Source organism: Megalobrama amblycephala, linkage group LG15 (genome assembly GCF_018812025.1).
Source record: "Megalobrama amblycephala isolate DHTTF-2021 linkage group LG15, ASM1881202v1, whole genome shotgun sequence".
NCBI classification, from domain to species: domain Eukaryota; kingdom Metazoa; phylum Chordata; class Actinopteri; order Cypriniformes; family Xenocyprididae; genus Megalobrama; species Megalobrama amblycephala.
This window is the reverse complement of record NC_063058.1, coordinates 21,844,054-21,862,071: the sequence shown is the minus strand read 5'-3', so window position 1 is coordinate 21,862,071 and position 18,018 is coordinate 21,844,054. Positions and strand designations below refer to the sequence as shown.

General features: G+C 38.4%; 4 protein-coding genes and 1 pseudogene across 5 annotated transcripts in view; all 5 read right to left on the bottom strand.

Moving 5' to 3' along the window:
* LOC125247143 (UDP-glucuronosyltransferase 2C1-like) overlaps positions 1-16,848 on the bottom strand; it is a 40,129-nt gene extending 23,281 nt beyond the window's left edge. The window contains exon 1 of the mRNA XM_048158350.1: positions 16,751-16,848. The gene's annotated coding sequence lies outside the window, so the exon portion shown is untranslated. The remainder of the gene's footprint in view (positions 1-16,750) is intronic.
* On the bottom strand, positions 4,028-16,767 carry LOC125247145 (annotated as a pseudogene).
* LOC125247146 (UDP-glucuronosyltransferase 2C1-like) lies at positions 7,064-16,879 on the bottom strand. The gene is made up of 2 exons (XM_048158355.1): positions 16,751-16,879; positions 7,064-9,076 (listed from the first exon to the last, which is right to left on the bottom strand). Exon 2 carries the CDS (start codon positions 9,067-9,069, stop codon positions 7,489-7,491), a length of 1,581 nt encoding a protein of 526 aa, XP_048014312.1. The 5' UTR covers positions 9,070-9,076; positions 16,751-16,879; the 3' UTR covers positions 7,064-7,488.
* Positions 9,423-16,876, bottom strand: ugt5a2 (UDP glucuronosyltransferase 5 family, polypeptide A2). The gene is given in 4 exon segments (XM_048158354.1): positions 9,423-10,811; positions 10,814-11,308; positions 11,311-11,444; positions 16,751-16,876. Coding segments are annotated over 3 exon segments (1,575 nt in total). The 5' UTR covers positions 11,438-11,444; positions 16,751-16,876; the 3' UTR covers positions 9,423-9,858.
* Positions 13,038-16,872, bottom strand: ugt5a1 (UDP glucuronosyltransferase 5 family, polypeptide A1). Of its 2 annotated transcripts, none has more exons than XM_048158346.1 (2): positions 16,751-16,872; positions 13,038-14,805 (listed from the first exon to the last, which is right to left on the bottom strand). In XM_048158346.1, exons 1-2 carry the CDS (start codon positions 16,807-16,809, stop codon positions 13,215-13,217), a joined length of 1,650 nt encoding a protein of 549 aa, XP_048014303.1. In that variant the 5' UTR covers positions 16,810-16,872; the 3' UTR covers positions 13,038-13,214. The 2 variants fall into 2 exon arrangements, with proteins under 2 accessions (XP_048014303.1, XP_048014304.1); XM_048158347.1 differs by lacking the exon at positions 16,751-16,872 and adding an exon at positions 16,281-16,706.
* Positions 16,880-18,018: the final 1,139 nt, after the last annotated feature.

The following is an 18,018-nucleotide window of genomic DNA, read 5'->3' as shown; positions in this document are numbered from 1 at the left end:
GACGGATGAAACCAGAGCTGAGAGCTTCCTCGATGTATGCTTCCATAGCTTGACTTTCTGGACGTGACAGTGGATAGACTTTACTTTTGGGTGGCATGGCGCTTGGTAAGAGATCAATGGCGCAATCCCAAGAACGATGAGGTGGCAGTTGAGTGGCTTTGGTTTTGCTGAATACTTCTTGAAGGTCTTGATAACAGGATGGTATGGTGATGGGCTTGCACTCTGGACTTTCGATGCTGGTAGTGAGACAAGGCTTAGAAATGACGTTATTTAGACACTTAGAAAAACAGAATTGTGACCAATGTTTGATCTCACCACTCTGCCAAGAGATGACTGGGTCGTGAACAGATAACCAGGGGTATCCAAGGATGATTTCATGGCATGGAGAGTCAATGACATGGAATGTGATGGTTTCTCGGTGAAATAGGCCTACTTGCATCTTCATGGGTTGAGTTTGTTGAGTTATGCCACTTCCAGTGGGTTTGTTGTTTACAGCGTTCACCTTGATAGGAGGATCACATTGTAGCACGGGAATGTTGAATGTTGTAACGAGGTCTTGATGAATGAGGTTTAATGCTGAGCCAGAGTCAATCAGCGCTGTGAATTCAAACAAGTCATTTTCAGTAGTAATCTCGACAATGGTAGTGAGAGGTTTAGCATTGGTAATGGAGATGTGATCAACACTCACCCGGCTGTTGTCAGCGAAGTCTCTCCGGGCCTTGAGTGGACACACTGCGTTGCGGTGGCCTGCACTACCGCAGTAAAAACATAAGTTCTGAATGACTCATCTCAATCTCTCTTCAGATGACAGCCTTGTAACTCCTAGTTGCATGGGCTCGGGACTGGCATGATCATTGGCGTGGCTTGATTCAGAAATCTGGGTAACTTGAGGGATATGCATGACGCTTGTTGACTTGCTTTGAGGGCGATGAGTACGCATGAGATTATCGATCTTGATGGCTAATGTGACATAATCAGAAAAGGAATGATCCTCACCCTTACAAGCAAGCTCTGCCTGTAACTCCATATTTAAACTGCGACGAAACATGGGCTTGAGTGACATGTCGTTCCAACCACTCTGAGCAGCAATCATTCTAAACTCAATAGCATGTTCAGCGGCAGATTTGCGGCCTTGAGTTAGTTGCATCAAACGAGTGGAAACATCCTTACCCCCTGCCGGGTATTCAAACACATCTCTGAGTTGTTTTACGAAATATGGATAGGATGTTTGAAACAGACGGGTCAGTTTCCCAAACTGCTGAGGCCCACTCGATCGCCTTGCCCGTTAGCAATGACATGAGGAAAGCACACTTCTTATCATCAGAGTCAAAGATGCATGAAAAAAATCTCAACTTGGCGAATGAAACCTTTAGGCCAGGTTCACACTGCAAGCGGCAGCAGAGCGGCAGCAGTGCGTGAGCGTGAACTGCAGCTGCAGAGACGCACGAGTATTCACACTGGAAGCGTTTGTACAGCGTCACAGCAGCGGCTCGAAGCTACATATAAAGTGAGCATTTCTTTACAAAGACAGCTAAATTTGTTTTTATAATTGGTCATTGTTAAACCTGATAGTCTTGAAAGTTTGTTAACATGCAAGGTGTACAACACTCACATATAAACATAAAATAAATAAAAATAAATAAAAGCCTTGTGTCATCCATTGCTGCACACGAATGAGGTAAGCTTTGTGTTTTACATCATCTGCTGCATGAACATGTTTACAAGACAGCAAACTCGGCGAAAAAGACAGTGAACTCGGGTTTGATTTGGGTATGCAAGAGCCTATATGGCTGTCTGTGTAAAAACTAAAATAATGTTTATATATCATATTTTCTGGCTAGTTTAGTTTAGTTTTCTATAATATACCATACTTTAGCCCAAACTGTTAATTAAATTAAGTAATTAAAAACAAGTTTAAATGAGTAAATCTTCTATAAATATGTTTTAATATTAATTTTCTTTCCTGACATACTTCAATTCTTGTTTAACACTCTGAGGTCTGAGGGTATCGCCGGCGATACCACCGCGGTTTTTTTCTTACCAGTGTGATAGAGACTCAAAATACTCCGTTAATGTTGCACATACAATTAAGAGTTATACACCATTTTAATCTGTGGAATATCTTCTTTTATTTGTGTACACTCAGAGTAAAAACAAAATGTTGTGCTTTTTGTAAAATAAAGAAAACTAACATGATGCATGATCTCTCGTCTCCCTCTGAAGGAAGTCCAATCTGATAGTTCTCAGAAAATGAACTGTAACTTAGTGAATACTAATCACAAAAAAATTAGACTTATGTCTAAAAAAACGTTGAAATGTCAGGTTTTCAATCGTGTAAGTCAAATCGAAAACAAACATTCTGTGTTTATGTAATCTGTATGAAAAGAGAGCCATGTCAGAAATCCGTGATTCAGCTCATTATCCGCTAATGCGGCCACGCCCACGGAGCCAGCGCTATTCAGACGCAAATTCTGAGGCAATGCATGCATACATCGTCTCAATCGTGTATTTATTGTCTTGAAAAGTGTTTTGAATAGCCATAGTTAGCGATCTCTGTCCTCTGTTAGTTCGGTTAGTTCCTGGATTGCCTATTCTTCTTTAGTGCTCAGGCATTTGTGGACTAAAGGTGTACAGAGCGCCCTCCAGCTGCAAGTATGAATTAAAAACACAGTATCCAGCACTCATAGTAATTACAATAAATCCTGAATAAATATTACTCTTCTGTATAGAAAATTGACAAACATATGAGAATCCATTAATATTTCTCCAAATGTGCATGCTTTTAAGCTAAAAGCCTATATGAAATGCCATAGAGGTAACATAATTGTTCAGACACTTTGCATCACAGAAATACATTATATTTTAAAGAATATAATAGAATATCCATTATTTTAAATTGTAATAATATTTCACAGTATTGCTGTTTTTTCTGTATGTTTGATTTACACCATGATGAGATTTGAATCATGATCACAGAGGGTTTTTTCTCAGCCTACCTGACTGAAAGGCCTCATTAATATGCAAGTCATTTCAGGTCATTATTATGTGATTCTTTTGTCTTCTCAGGTGAGAATCACCCATTATACATGATTATTCATGCCTCCACGCATACTGTGTTTCTTGACCAAAGATGTTTTAGAAAATTTAAATCTCTCTATTGTTTTATATGAACAAGCAGGCAGCATAATTTTTACCTCATTTTGAAGCAAAAACCTCAAATACCCAGAAGTCTTGTGAACAAAGATTTAATATATATTTTTTGGCTTTATTTCAGTGACTTAAGTTTTTTGTTTTTTCAATAACCACGCATAAACGTTATTCCTTCAAAAACACAAACATGTACATACATGTTCCTCACATATTATAGCCTAGTTTGTGCTGAATACAGTGTAATGACACTTTTTCCATTAATATGTTTATGAACAACTGAAAAAAGCACAAATGTTAGGGCATGTCAAAACTTCTCCAGGGTCCCAAAAATCCTCAGACCCCTGAGGGTTAAACACACTAGATATGCTTATTCTGTGCATTTTGAGCACTTTTTGTGTGAAATCATATTTATTTTGTCAATCAAAGGTGTACTTTCACTTTAATTGAGCGTTAGCAGCGCAGCAAAAATAGACCCAGCGCCGAAACGATCGCGGCACTGCTGCTTCTGCTCTGCTCCTGCTACGCGCTGCCACGCAGCCTCTGCGTGCGGTGTTAATGCTCTCATCTGTTAACATGGGCGCCGAAAAAATACGCGCTGCTTACGCTCTGCTGCCGCTTGCGGTGTGAACCTGGCATTGCTCAGCAGAACCGTTGAATTTGTCCAGGAAGTGCAAAGTTTACCTTCGTGGGCGTAGGTAGTGGCAGCGATCGTAGATACTGAGTGAGGTAGTCATTAGCCGCTTGAGCTTTAGCCAGTTGATCACGGTACTCATTGAGAACGTCGCTTTGATAAGCAAACGTGGCCTGTAGATTCGTAACTTCTGCTGGATTCTTCGGTGGCGAAGTATTATGTAAGGACGCTGAGGCGGCGTTAGAATCCATGTGCAGTGTTTTAATGAAATCCACAGCAAACAAATCCAAAACAGCAGGCAGTAAATCAGAAACGTGAAACAGGCAGGGGTACATACACAGATAGGCAGTCCAATCCAGGCAATAAAACAGTGGGCAATCCAAAAGGCAGAAAACAGGGTAAACAGGCAATGATCATACACAAGAAGGCAAACAATGGCAATGGGAATGGGAATGGGAATAATGCTCGATAAGGCAGACAGGCTGGCAATACTTCGCAAAGTAACAATGGCTAAAGCCATGCTTAAATGTCCACCAAACAGGAAATGACAGGTGAAGCAGAGGGAGCGGCACACAGTCAGTACTCAGGCGAGGACTCCCTCTGCTGGTGTGGCGTTACAGTTTCAGCTCAATCTGTACTAATTTATGGCTAAAATCTGTACAATTTGACAGTTATTCAGGTATTTTTAAATAATAACTTATTTCTTGCCATGAAGTAATGCCACTTCAGTAATAAGGTTAGATGTTACATCTGTATGTCACTGTAGTGTAGGTTAGTGTTGTGTGGGTTAGCCACCATCGGGCCAAGCTGTTCTCTTTGCTTAATCTTTGGAATGTAATGCAAATGCATAACAGCTAATGACAGATTTTACACAGTCTCACTATGTATAAAAGTCAGGGAGTGATAACATATCATGTACACATGATCAGATGCCTCTTTAATTGCAGGGTGTTCATAAGAGTTCACAAGAGTTCAGAAAAAAGCTTATACAGAGAAGTCATACACAATTCTGTTCAACCTCAATTCAATCATAAATGCAAATGTGAAATTAATTATAATGTAGGTTATTAAGTTTAGCCCTTGTACTGTCATTGATACATGTGAATGATATTTGTCTGTAGCAAGTCCTAATAATATAGATTGTTGTACACTAAAAGCAAAAAATGCAGTTTAAAACAAACAACATAGAGAATATTCAGTTAGTTCTGAATAATTATTTTAGTCTCATGCATTGGACTAAAACATTGTTACGTAAATCTAGTAAAATGTTTTAAATAATTTAAGATTCACAAAGCACATGCTGTCAGGAAACAATCAGGAAACATTTCAAATGAACTGATATTTCCAGCCAATATTATTCATGTTTTACCTTCCTTCTGAATAAAATTAGACAAAAGTATCTAATTGTATAAACAGTCACAAATGCAAATATAAAAACTGTTGCCATTAAAGTCAAAATAACATCTATACAGTGGTACTCAATCCAGGACAATCTGAAAGACTGTGTTCGCAAATGAGGGGCTCCTCTATTCCTCATGACAAACCCAATCCAGAAGACAGCACGATCAAGAGGTTTCATTGGCTGGTCGTGGTGCAGTCTGGACAGTCTCTGCATGTTCTCCCTGTAAGATGGGTTATGCAAAACCTCCTTTAATGCCTCTAGAAACACATTCCTGTCCACAGTTGCAAAGTCTACAATTTTTGCTGTTCCCTTTGCTTGCATCCTGGAGAGATTGTCAGGTTGGTCAAAAGCTAAAGGAAGGCCCACAATAGGCACCCCATGGTAGATGGCTTCCTGAACTCCATTGGTGCCTCCGTGTGCCACAAACACTTTAGTTTGAGGATGTCCAAGCAGGTCATTCTGAGGGAGCCAGTCCACAATCAATGTGTTATTACCAAGGTTGGCAGGTCGTGGTCCTGTGTGTCTCCAAATAACCTTTTGAGGCAGTTGAGCAAAAGCTGCAGCAATCTCATCATTGATTTCACTCAGAAGCTGACCAAAAACAGTTCCTAAAGTCATGATGATGACCCCATGCTCTCCTGAGCTCTGCACAAACTCCTCAAGGTCATCTGGAAGTGGCTTAGCTGGTTTGCACTGGAAGCCGCCCATGTAGACAACATTTGGCATTGTGGGTCGTGGAAACTCAAACGTGAAGTCGTTTCTCATGAGCCAGATGTCGGCATTCTGGAGGAGGGAGAAGAAATCAACATCAGGGCCAAAATATTTCTGGGTGAACTCTTGGTAATGATAACCAAAGTATTTGGAAGTTTTTATAATGAATCATTATATATGTCATCACATTCTTGACTTTCTGACTGAATGTCATCTTGTCGGTCATCTGTAACCCTGTAACGGGTATATATGAAAGAGGAGATGGAGCTATGTCAAAATGGGCTTCTCCGTACACTGTCCAGCGGACATTAAACACAAGAGGGAGGCCAAGACGGTGTGCCAGTAACACTCCACCTCCGAAAGCAGGATCCGTCAGAACAATGTCATATGCAGCATCTTTCAGTGAATTCATCAAGGTCTCATTTTCAAACATTGTAGCTGTCATATTGCACACTTGCTGATGAACCTCTGAGAACTTGCTGTAAATCTCCTGAGCAACTTCCATTTCAGACCAAAATGATCTTCCTTGTCTCTTGATCTGCAGTAACCGAGAAAGCAACATTATCCAAAAGTCACTGTCAAATTCACCAGTATCCACAGTAATGGAAGTGTAGAGAGGAGACTCCTCTTCAATATACCAGCTATTTGAACCTCGGACCACAGTGATATTGTGACCTTTTGAATGTAACTCCACAATAAGGACCTTCATATTGATCCAATGACTTCCATCTACAGGAACGACCAGAACTTTACCACCATAACATCCTGATAGACCAGATAACAGAATGAACAAACCGAGAAGGCTTGAGTGATGCATCTTCATTGATTACCTTCAATGAAAAAGAATAAAATCTGAATTCATTTATGGAATAAATAATTCTTCACAAATTACAATGATCAAGAGAATCTGCATGACTGTCCAGAAATATAATGGAGTTGAGTGTGAAATCTATAATGTTGCAGCTCGATCTGTACTACTTTACTGGCTAAAATCTCTACATTTGGACAGTTATTCAGGTATATTAAATAATAATAACTTATTCCTTGCCATCAAGTAATGCTGCTTCAGTAATAAGGTTAGATGTTACATCTGTAAGTCACTGCAGTTTGCATCAATGACAGATTTTCCACAGTCTCACTATGTATAAGAGTCAGGAAGTGATAACATATCATGTACACATGATCAGATTCCTCTTTATTGTATGGTGTTCATAAAACTTTGTCAGATAAGAGTTCAGCATAAGCTTAGACAGAAGTCATTCGCAATTTTGTTGACTCAATCATAAACACAAAAATGAAATTAATTATTGTATATGGGATGAATTTTAGCCCTTGTACTGTCTCTAATAGGTATGAATGATATTTTGTCTGAAGCAAGTCCTAATAGATTGTTGTACACTAAAAGCAAAAATGCAGCTTAAAACAAACAACAGAGAGAATAATGAATTATTCTTTTAGTTCCATGCATTTGATCAAAACATTGCTTCTTAAATCTAGTAAAATGTTTTAAATTATTTAAGATTCACAAAAGTGCATGCTGTCAGGAAACAATCAGGGAAACATTTTAAATGAACTGATATTTCCAGCCAGTACATCATTCACGTTTTACTTTCTTTCTGAATAAAATCAGATAAAAATATCTAATTATATAAACCATCACAAATGCAAATATAAAAATGGTTGCCATTAAAGTCAGAATAACATCTATACAGTGGTACTCAATCCAGGACATTCTGAAAGACTGTGTTCTCAAATGAGGGGCTCCTCTATTCCTCATGACAAACTCAATCCAGAAGACAGCACGATCAAGAGGTTTCATTGGCTGGTCGTGGTGCAGTCTGGACAGTCTCTGCATGTTCTCCCTGTAAGATGGGTTATGCAAAACCTCCTTTAATGCCTCTAGAAACACATTCCTGTCCAGAGTTGCAAAGTCTACAATTTTTGCTGTTCCCTTTGTTTGCATCCTGGAGAGATTGTCAGGTTGGTCAAAAGATAAAGGAAGGCCTACAATAGGCACCCCATGGTAGATGGCTTCCTGAACTCCATTGGTGCCTCCATGTGCCACAAACACTTTAGTTTGAGGATGTCCAAGCAGGTCATTCTGAGGGAGCCAGTCCACAATCAATGTGTTATTACCAAGGTTGGCAGGTCGTGGTCCTGTGTGTCTCCAAATAACCTTTTGAGGCAGTTGAGCAAAAGCTCCAGCAATCTCATCATTGATTTCACTCAGAAGCTGACCAAAAACAGTTCCTAAAGTCATGATGATGACCCCATGCTCTCCTGAGCTCTGCACAAACTCCTCAAGGTCATCTGGAAGTGGCTTAGCTGGTTTGCACTGGAAGCCGCCCATGTAGACAACATTTGGCATTGTGGGTCGTGGAAACTCAAAAGTGAAATCATTCCTCATGAGCCAGATGTCGGCATTCTGGAGGAGGGATAAGAAATCAACATCGGGGCCAAAATATTTCTGGGAGAATTCTTGGTAATGATAACCAAAGAATTTGGGATTTTGATAAATACCAATCATATAAACCATCACATTCATGACTCTTTGACTGAATGTCATCTTGTCGGTTAGTTGTAATGCTGGTATAGGTATGTATGAGAGAGGAGATGGAGCTACAACAAAGTGACCTTCTCCATACATGGTCCAACGAACATTTAGTACAAGAGGGAGGCCAAGACGGTGTGCCAGTAACACTCCACCTCCAAATGCAGGATCCGTCAGAACGACGTTATATTTATCATCCTCCAGTGATTTCATCAAGATCTCATTTTCGAATATCATGGCTGTCATATTGCACACTTGCTGGTGGACTTCTGAGAACCTGCTGTAAATTTCCTGAGCAATTTCGATTTCGGACCAAAATGATCTTCCGTGTCTCTTGATCTGAAGTAAGCGGGGAAGCAACATTGTCCAAAAGTCACTGTCAAATTCACCAATGTCTACAGTAATGGAAGTGTAGAGAGGAGACTCTTCTTCAATATACCAGCTATTTGAACCTCGGACCACAGTGATATTGTGACCTTTTGAATGCAACTCCACAATGAGGACCTTCATATTGATCCAATGACTTCCATCTACAGGAACGACCAGAACTTTACCACCAAAACATCCTGATAGACCAGATAACAGAATGAACAAACCGAGAAGGCTTGAGTGATGCATCTTCATTGATTACCTTCAATGAAAAAGAATAAAATCTGAATTTATTTATGGAATAAATGATTCTTCACTAATTACAATGATCAAGAGAATCTGCATGACTGTCCAGAAATATAATGGAGTTGAGTGTGAAATATATAATGTTGCAGCTCGATCTGTACTACTTTACTGGCTAAAATCTCTACATTTGGACAGTTATTCAGGTATATTAAATAATAATAACTTATTCCTTGCCATCAAGTAATGCTGCTTCAGTAATAAGGTTAGATGTTACATTTGTCAATAGTCAATAGTTTTTCATCAATAACAGATTTTACACAGTCTCACTATATATAAAAGTCAGGGAGTGATAACATATCATGTACACATGATCAGATTCCTCTTTATTGTACTGTGTTCATAAAACTTTGTCAGTTAAGAGTTCAGCAAAAGCTTATACAGAGAAGTTATTCACAATTCTGTTGATTCAATCATAAATGAAAATGTGAAATTAATTACAATGTAGGTGGTTAATTTTAGCCCTTGTACTGTCATTGATACATGTGAATGATATTTGTCTGTAGCAAGTCCTAATAATATAGATTGTTGTACACTAAAAGCAAAAAATGCATCTTAAAACAAACAACATAGAGAATATTGAATTAGTTCTGAATAATTATTTTAGTTTCAAAGCTTTGGATTAAAAAATTGTTTCTTAAATCTAGTAAAATGTTTTAAATAATTTAAGAGTCACAAAAGCACATGCTGTCAGAAAACAATCAGGAAACATTTCAAATGAACTGATATTTCCAGCCAATATTATTCATGTTTTACCTTCTTTCTGAATAAAATTAGACAAAAATATCTAATTGTATAAACAGTCACAAATGCAAATATAAGAACTGTTGCCATTAAAGCCAAAATAACATCTACAGAATGGTACTCAATCCAGGACATTCTGAAAGACTGTGTTCGTAAATGAGGGGCTCCTCTATTCCTCATGACAAACTCAATCCAGAAGACAGCACGATCAAGAGGTTTCATTGGCTGGTCGTGGTGCAGTCTGGACAGTCTCTGCATGTTCTCCCTGTAAGATGGGTTATGCAAAACCTCCTTTAATGCCTCTAGAAACACATTCCTGTCCACAGTTGCAAAGTCTACAATTTTTGCTGTTCCCTTTGCTTGCATCCTGGAGAGATTGTCAGGTTGGTCAAAAGCTAAAGGAAGGCCCACAATAGGCACCCCATGGTAGATGGCTTCCTGAACTCCATTGGTGCCTCCGTGTGCCACAAACACTTTAGTTTGAGGATGTCCAAGCAGGTCATTCTGAGGGAGCCAGTCCACAATCAATGTGTTATTACCAAGGTTGGCAGGTCGTGGTCCTGTGTGTCTCCAAATAACCTTTTGAGGCAGTTGAGCAAAAGCTGCAGCAATCTCATCATTGATTTCACTCAGAAGCTGACCAAAAACAGTTCCTAAAGTCATGATGATGACCCCATGCTCTCCTGAGCTCTGCACAAACTCCTCAAGGTCATCTGGAAGTGGCTTAGCTGGTTTGCACTGGAAGCCGCCCATGTAGACAACATTTGGCATTGTGGGTCGTGGAAACTCAAACGTGAAGTCGTTTCTCATGAGCCAGATGTCGGCATTTTGGAGGAGGGAGAAGAAATCAACATCAGGGCCAAAATATTTCTGGGAGAATTCTTGGTAAGGAGAACCTAAGTATTTGGAACTTTTATAAAGAACCATTATATATGTCATCACGTTCTTGACTTCTGACTGAATGTCATCTTGTCGGTCATCTGTAACCCTGGAACAGGTATATATGAGAGAGGAGATGGAGCTATGTCAAAATGGGCTTCTCCGTACATGGTCCAGCGGACATTAAACACAAGAGGGAGGCCAAGACGGTGTGCCAGTAACACTCCACCTCCGAAAGCAGGATCCGTCAGAACAATGTCATATGCAGCATCTTTCAGTGAATTCATCAAGGTCTCATTTTCAAACATTGTAGCTGTCATATTGCAAATTTGCTGATGAATTTCAGTAAACCTCCTATAAGTTTCATCCAGAAGTGCCATTTCATTCCAAAATGATTGTCCTTGTCTCTGCATTTTCAGTAATTGAGGGAGAAACTTCTCCATGAAGTCATCGTCAAATTCACCAGTGTCCACAGTAATGGAAGTGTAGAGAGGAGACTTTTCCTCAATGTACCAGGTACTAGACCCTCGGACCACAGTGATATTGTGACCTTTTGAATGTAACTCCAAATAAGGACTTTCATATTGATCCAATGACTTCCATCCACAGGGACGACCAGAACTTTACCAGCATAAGATCTTGACAGAGCAGATAACAGGATGAACAAACCGAGAAGGTTGAAGTGATGCATCTTCATCGATTACCTTTGATAAGAAGGAATATAATCTGAATTAATATGCTATATAGTAAATTATTTTTCAAAAATACAATGATAAAGAGAAATTCTGTACAATTGGACAGTTATTCAGTTTTATATGGCCTCATAAACTGAAGTCATTCACATTTTCATTAAGTACATTTACATGCACAGTTATAATTGATTTACAGTGGGTTTTATCATAGTCAAGCTAGTCTTCATCTGTCTTTTCAAGTATGCGTGATCTAACATGTAATCGATCTGAATAATTCTACACATTGCAAATCACATCTTTCTTTCAGAGCACAATGCAGAAGCCAGTTGTTATCTGGTTAATGCTGGACAAAGCTAATCAACAATCGCATTGTTGTTATTGCGACTTTACAAAAATCAGTCGGGTACAATTTCAGTCTGTTTAAAGCCTTTACATGACATTTTAAATAGACAAATTAGTTTGACTGAAATCAAACTTTTAAACTGCATGTGAACACAAAAAAGAGTCTTCATCATATTGCAAGGGAATGCGTTTTTAGTCCATGCATTTGTCACAGTTGTTCAGCTTTAGTTTCACAGACTCTTAGTTTGTATTCATTAGTTTATGTTGTTCTAAGTTCCGGCCAATATTTAGTTGTCATGGTTACCTTGATTGAGTTATTCTGTTCAGCTGTGTGCATCTTATTGTCTTTGGTATATAAGTTCATGTGGTTTCCCTTTGAGGTTGTGCAGTTACGTTTGCGTTTAATGTGTGTTTGCTGCTACCTGTTTGGATTATTCAGTTGAAGGGATGGATTCTGGAATCTACTGCCGCTTTAATATATATATCTCTTAAGTTATTAATCAACATTTATCTTTCTGTTAAATTATTTTAATGACTTCTTCAATGTATGTTAAAGCATTTATTTTCCTTTTTCAAACACTAGAATATAATTTTGAATATTGTCTGTACCTCTCACTGAGAGAAAAGAACATGTTATCAATACGTTTTGGGAAAGTTTCCTGCTCAGAGCAGAGCTCAGATCAACTTCAGCCTTGACGAAGTTGTGAATCATGTGTATCTGTGTATGTGCGCTAAGTGTTCTGTACAGGTCCTTTGTACTGGTGGACAACTGGCACTCTGCTTGAGACTAGCAGACGCCATGTCATGAACCCAAAAGGACATCCAGTACGCAAATCCAGGGTCTCCTCTGCAACATTGTGACAAATGGAGATATGCTTCTGACTATCTGTCCATGTGTGGAAGATTATCAAATTTGTCTATTTTTCTTAGCCAATCAGAATCATTCAACCTGAAGTAATGACGTAGTTAGTTGACTCTTTTAGAGTATAATTGTGAATGTGAATGTACTCAGAGCGGCCTACGAACTCCTTGTGAGACTTGAAGCTGGCTTCTGCTGATGAAACTGCAAACTATTCTTCAGTAAAATTTTCTTCAATTTATTATGTTTTAAACTTTGACTCCGGGTCTTTATTTATCCTATCTGGTCTTTTGGGTCTTTAACTGTAAAATTCCCCTACACTGTGGATTATTATTAAACTTTGTGTTGGATCTTTATTATTCTGTCGTATCTTCAGTCCATCAACACACCCATGACAGCATTAATCACAGATATGAAAATTACCTTTATTGAGGCTCAAGATTCTAATGACCATAAAGCAGCTCTAAATAGTCAGTGCAAAATGCCTAAATTTGCTTTGAATTAAATTTGAATCTCACTGAAATGTTTTACAAATCCAGCAAGAATATTTTTTCACAATGATCTCATACAGTAATTATATATCATGCACATTTTACTTTCTTTTTAAACAAAACTCTAAAAAGATATCGAATCACATATATAATCAAAAATGCAAATATGAAAAGTGTCGCCGTTAGAGTCAGAATAACATCTATACAGTGGTACTCAATCCAGGACATTCTGAAAGACTGTGTTCGCAAATGAGGGGCTCCTCTATTCCTCATGACAAACTCAATCCAGAAGACAGCACGATCAAGAGGTTTCATTGGCTGGTCGTGGTGCAGTCTGGACAGTCTCTGCATGTTCTCTCTGTAAGATGAGTTATGCAAAACCTCCTTTAATGCCTCTAGAAACACATTCCTGTCCAGAGTTGCCAAATCTAAAATCTTTGCTGTTCCCTTTGCTTCCATTCTGAAGAGATTGTCTGGCTGATCAAACACTAACGGTAGACCCAAAATGGGCACCCCATGGTAGATGGCTTCCTGGACTCCATTGGTGCCTCCATGTGCCACAAACACTTTAATCTGGGGATGTCCAAGCAGGTCATTCTGGGGGAGCCAGTCCACTAGTAATGTATTGTTACCAAGGGTCGCAGGCCGAGGACCTGTATATCTCCAAATCACTTTTTGAGGAATCTGAGCAAAAGCCGCTGCTATGTCGTTGGTGATGTCTTGTGGAAGCTGAGTAATAAGGGTTCCTAAAGACATGACAATGACTCCATGCTCTCCTGAGCTCTGCACAAAGTCCTCAAGATCTTTTGGAAGCGGCTTGGCGGGTTTACACTGAAAGCCGCCCATATAGACGATATTGGGCATTGTGGGTCGTGGAAATTCAAAGGTAAAGTCATTTCTCATGAGCCAGATGTCTGCATCCTGGAAAAGGGAAAAATAATTAACATTGGGGCCAAAATGTTTGAGACAAAAAGAAGAAAAGATTGGTTCAGCTACGAGTGCAATTTGGAATTGGGTGAAAAAGTAAGTCAGAACATTCTTGACACGTTGAAGGAATGACATCTTGTCTGTTAGCTCTGCTCCTGGGACAGGGACATAAGACAGGGGGGAAGGAGCAATGGCGAAATGTCCCTCTCCATGAATCGTCCACCGAACGTTAAAAACCAGAGGAATATTAAACTTGTAAGCTAGGATTGCACCACCTCCAGCACCTGGGTCTGCTAGCACCACGTCATATTTAGCATCTTGGATTGAGTTCATAATTTTTTCATCTCCTAATACTCTATCCATCATTTGCTGCATTTCTTCATACATGCTTTTAAACTTCATGATGATTTCATACTCCAGCTGAATGCGGTTCCAAATGGAATTCCCTTCTTTTTTAATCTTCAAGAGACGGCCGATCAATAAACCAAAAAATTCCTCATCAAATCCTCCTGTGTTTGGAATGGTGATGGAATTGTACAATGGAGATTCCTCCTTGATATACCAGCTGTTGGAGGCTCTAAGCACCGTCACGTTGTGACCTCGGCTATGCAGTTCCTCAATCAGGACCTTCATGTTCACCCAGTGACTTCCATCGAGTGGAAACACTAGCACTTTACCACCATCTACTCCAAATAATACGCATAAGAGCGACAACAAAACAAGAGGTGCTGAATGATGCATCTTCTTACACAACCTTAAAAAACAAAAGAGAAGAAATCAATGAATGGATAACAGAAAAGAAAAGGACCCGGAAAAACAAAAGCAAGCTTATTTTACACTGTAAAAAACAAAACAAAAAACAAAACAAAACGAAAATCCATCAATTTTTATAAAATAAAACTGGCAGCTGTGATTGCCAGAATAATTATTTTAAAAACACAGTAAAAAATACTTATAAAAATATATTTACAGATCAACCTGTACATTTTACAATTTAAAACTAATTTACAAAAAATAAATCCAACAGCCCTTTCCATGCTGCTACTAAAATCTGTTTTGTACTTTTTACATATACTGACATGCACCATAATAACACTGGTGGTAAAGAGAACACCACATGATGAATCAAAGTTCATCACAAGCAGTTTTTCCACAAGCTGATGTACATACTATTTAAAGAAGGTACACCAGCGTCATGCACACCATCATGGCACTCAAATAACACTAAACATTCATTTAACAACAAAAGATGTAAATTAAAAGCCTGATGTTCATAACTGATAACAAAAAACTAATAAGAAACAATTATAAATTTTAAAAACCATCAAATGTGAGCTGTCACACAGGGAATTGTGGGAATATCAGCTTATGGTTGTTCTTTTTACTTCCAAAAATGTTTTTTTTTTTTACGGGAACTTACTGATGACCAATTAACAGGTTTTTACAGTTGTATTTTTAATCTTTTATAGTTAAAATTAAAATTTTTGGTTTCACTTTATTTTACAGTGCCGTAGTTACATTGTAATTACTCAAATAAGTACTAAGTACTATTAATTAACTACATGTACTTACTGTAGAGTTACGGTTAGGGTTAGGGTTTGGTTTAGGGTTAGTTATTTGTAATTATGCATAATTTACTGGTATTACTATAGTAAGTACATGTAGTAATGTATAACTACGGCACTGTAAAATAAAGTGTTACCCAATTTTATACCAGTGACGTCAATGATTAGTGATGCAAATTCTTTCTGATCTACAAGTCTAATATTTGCTGTTATGTATCTGTTATGGTCTTGTAAAGCTAGACTTTTGACTTACAGAATAACATCTGGTCCATATTGCAGTAAAATGTATATTTGTCTAGTAAAAACCACGTTTTTTCCACGTGATCACATGGATTTCACAAGTGAACTGTTCCAAAACCACTTTTCTCATGTGCAAAGTATGGGTTTCATGTGTTTTGGGTTTCATGTGTTGACCACGTTTTTGCACATTTGAAATTCATGTGGTTTTCACTTAGAAATTTTGCATATTTTTAAAATACTTGATGCCACCAAACCAACAAACTTTGGTAATTCCAATGATTTCATTCTCAGAAGCGCTCATTGCATCAACCCTGTACCTTAAAACACTTCATTTGTAACAACACTTAAATGCAAAGCAGGTCAACTGAAGTAAAGGACAAGTGTGGCATGGGCCACAGTCTATGTAGGAAAAAAAGTGTCTCACCTTGTGTACGAGTATCTGAATCGGCTATTTGTTTAGTAGTGTTACGACTGCTGAGAGCTTCCTAAGTATGTCTCAAAGTTAGGTAATTCCTCACTACACATGCTGCCACATCTGAAAAAAGCTCCATCATCATGTGCACATAAACAGAGTACATGCTAAAACAATACCTTGCAATGTGTGCATTCACCTTTGAAACCTTCAACATATGTAATTTGGTTTTGTACACTTTTTTCATAAGGCAAAAAATGACAAAATAGCTGGATACTTAGATTTTTACAATTTCACTTATGATGGAAAGCTGGAAAAGTTCTGTGGTTGAATTTGGTTTAACAGTAAAAAATAAATACTATACAAGCAATAAAATGCCAAGATATTACATAATGAACTAAGAACAGAATTTAAACCTGAAATCTGATTTATGGACTGAACTTCTCTGTGGAATTATATTTTGGGAATATTTCAATCCTCACCTGACAATCTGCAAATACGCCTTGAAATTCACCTCGGCACAGTGTAGCGTCCAAAACATTCAACACGTTTATCCTGCAACGTTTATAAGCTTATCAAGTGCATTTAGGTGAAAGGTTCCTTTGAATGAGTGAGCACAGCAAAAGCCTTGAGGCGGAGCAGTTAAATAATGCCACGATAATAAGGGTCAAAGATCTCTGGACCTTGTTTTTAAACCATAATTTTTTAACCAGCCAAACATCGTGAGGAAATTAAAGAAATTTGTTTTTATGTTACTTTCAATAAAAAAACGAAAAGAAGATTCTTTGATTTTGCACTAGAAACACTAGAAGTCCACATGATCCTTCAGATTAAATGTCTTTGTAAAGACTATTTATCATGTTACACTCCCACCATTAAGAACATTCCAGGAAGAAACCAACTAAACAGGTGATATTGTTCGTATCAGTTGTGTAACAGGCAGAAAGAATAAAAGGAAATCTGAGATTGCTTAGACTGATTCTTGTTTAACACAACGTAAAAAAAAAAAAACCTACTAGACTCTATTTATGGAGACTTCAGCAATGTCAGCAGATCACCAGGTTGAAAAAACCCTAACACTTTACTTAAACAGTAATTCATGTCCACATATGGTCAAAAAGTCCTTTAGTGCCTAAGGCGCAATAAAACACTGAATTTCGCAAGACTTATGGCAGTGAATGTTCTATTTTTACAAGGATATTGTGTAACAATGATGTAACATGTTTTAACTCTTTCCCTGCCATTGATGAAATTTTCCATCATTTATGACAACGCTTTCCAGCCATTGATGGAATACTCCAACAATCCGTTTTCATTGTTATTTGGTAGGGGGCGGTATTCCTCATCTTCTGAAAGAGTACAGAGGCTGCACTTTTAGACATACACTCTTGAACTTCCCAAAGCACTTTCCCTCAGGGAAATCCCCACCACCATTTTGAAGTGTGTTCAACTTCATCAAGTGGACGAGGGACGTTTTTTTGGACAGAGCTTCGACCCCTTGATTTTGACCGCGGGAGTGAGTCTACTCAACATGTACATTTCAGGCAGATCCATAGACCACAGTGCAACATGATTGTGACGTCACAGCAGACCGCGCTTAATTTACCCCCACCCCACACAACTGTAGGGTATGATATTGGAGTTATTTTGAAATTTTAACCGCATTTAATACTTGTAGCTACCTTAAGCGGATCGTAATATGGTGAATTACAGTAAGCATACCAGTGTTGGGGGTAATGCATTACAAGTA

What these genes read in the sequence shown, in the direction of transcription:
- ugt5a1 (XM_048158346.1), bottom strand. Translation starts at nt 16,809, where the DNA reads ATGTTTTGGACGCTACACTGTGCCGAGGTGAATTTCAAGGCGTATTTG. An exon ending in GCGTATTTGCAGATTGTCAG is followed by an intron (nt 14,806 to 16,750) that starts GTGAGGATTGAA and finishes TTGTTTTTTAAG; the next exon opens with GTTGTGTAAGAAGATGCATC.
- LOC125247146 (XM_048158355.1), bottom strand. Translation starts at nt 9,069, where the DNA reads ATGAAGATGCATCACTCAAGCCTTCTCGGTTTGTTCATTCTGTTATCT.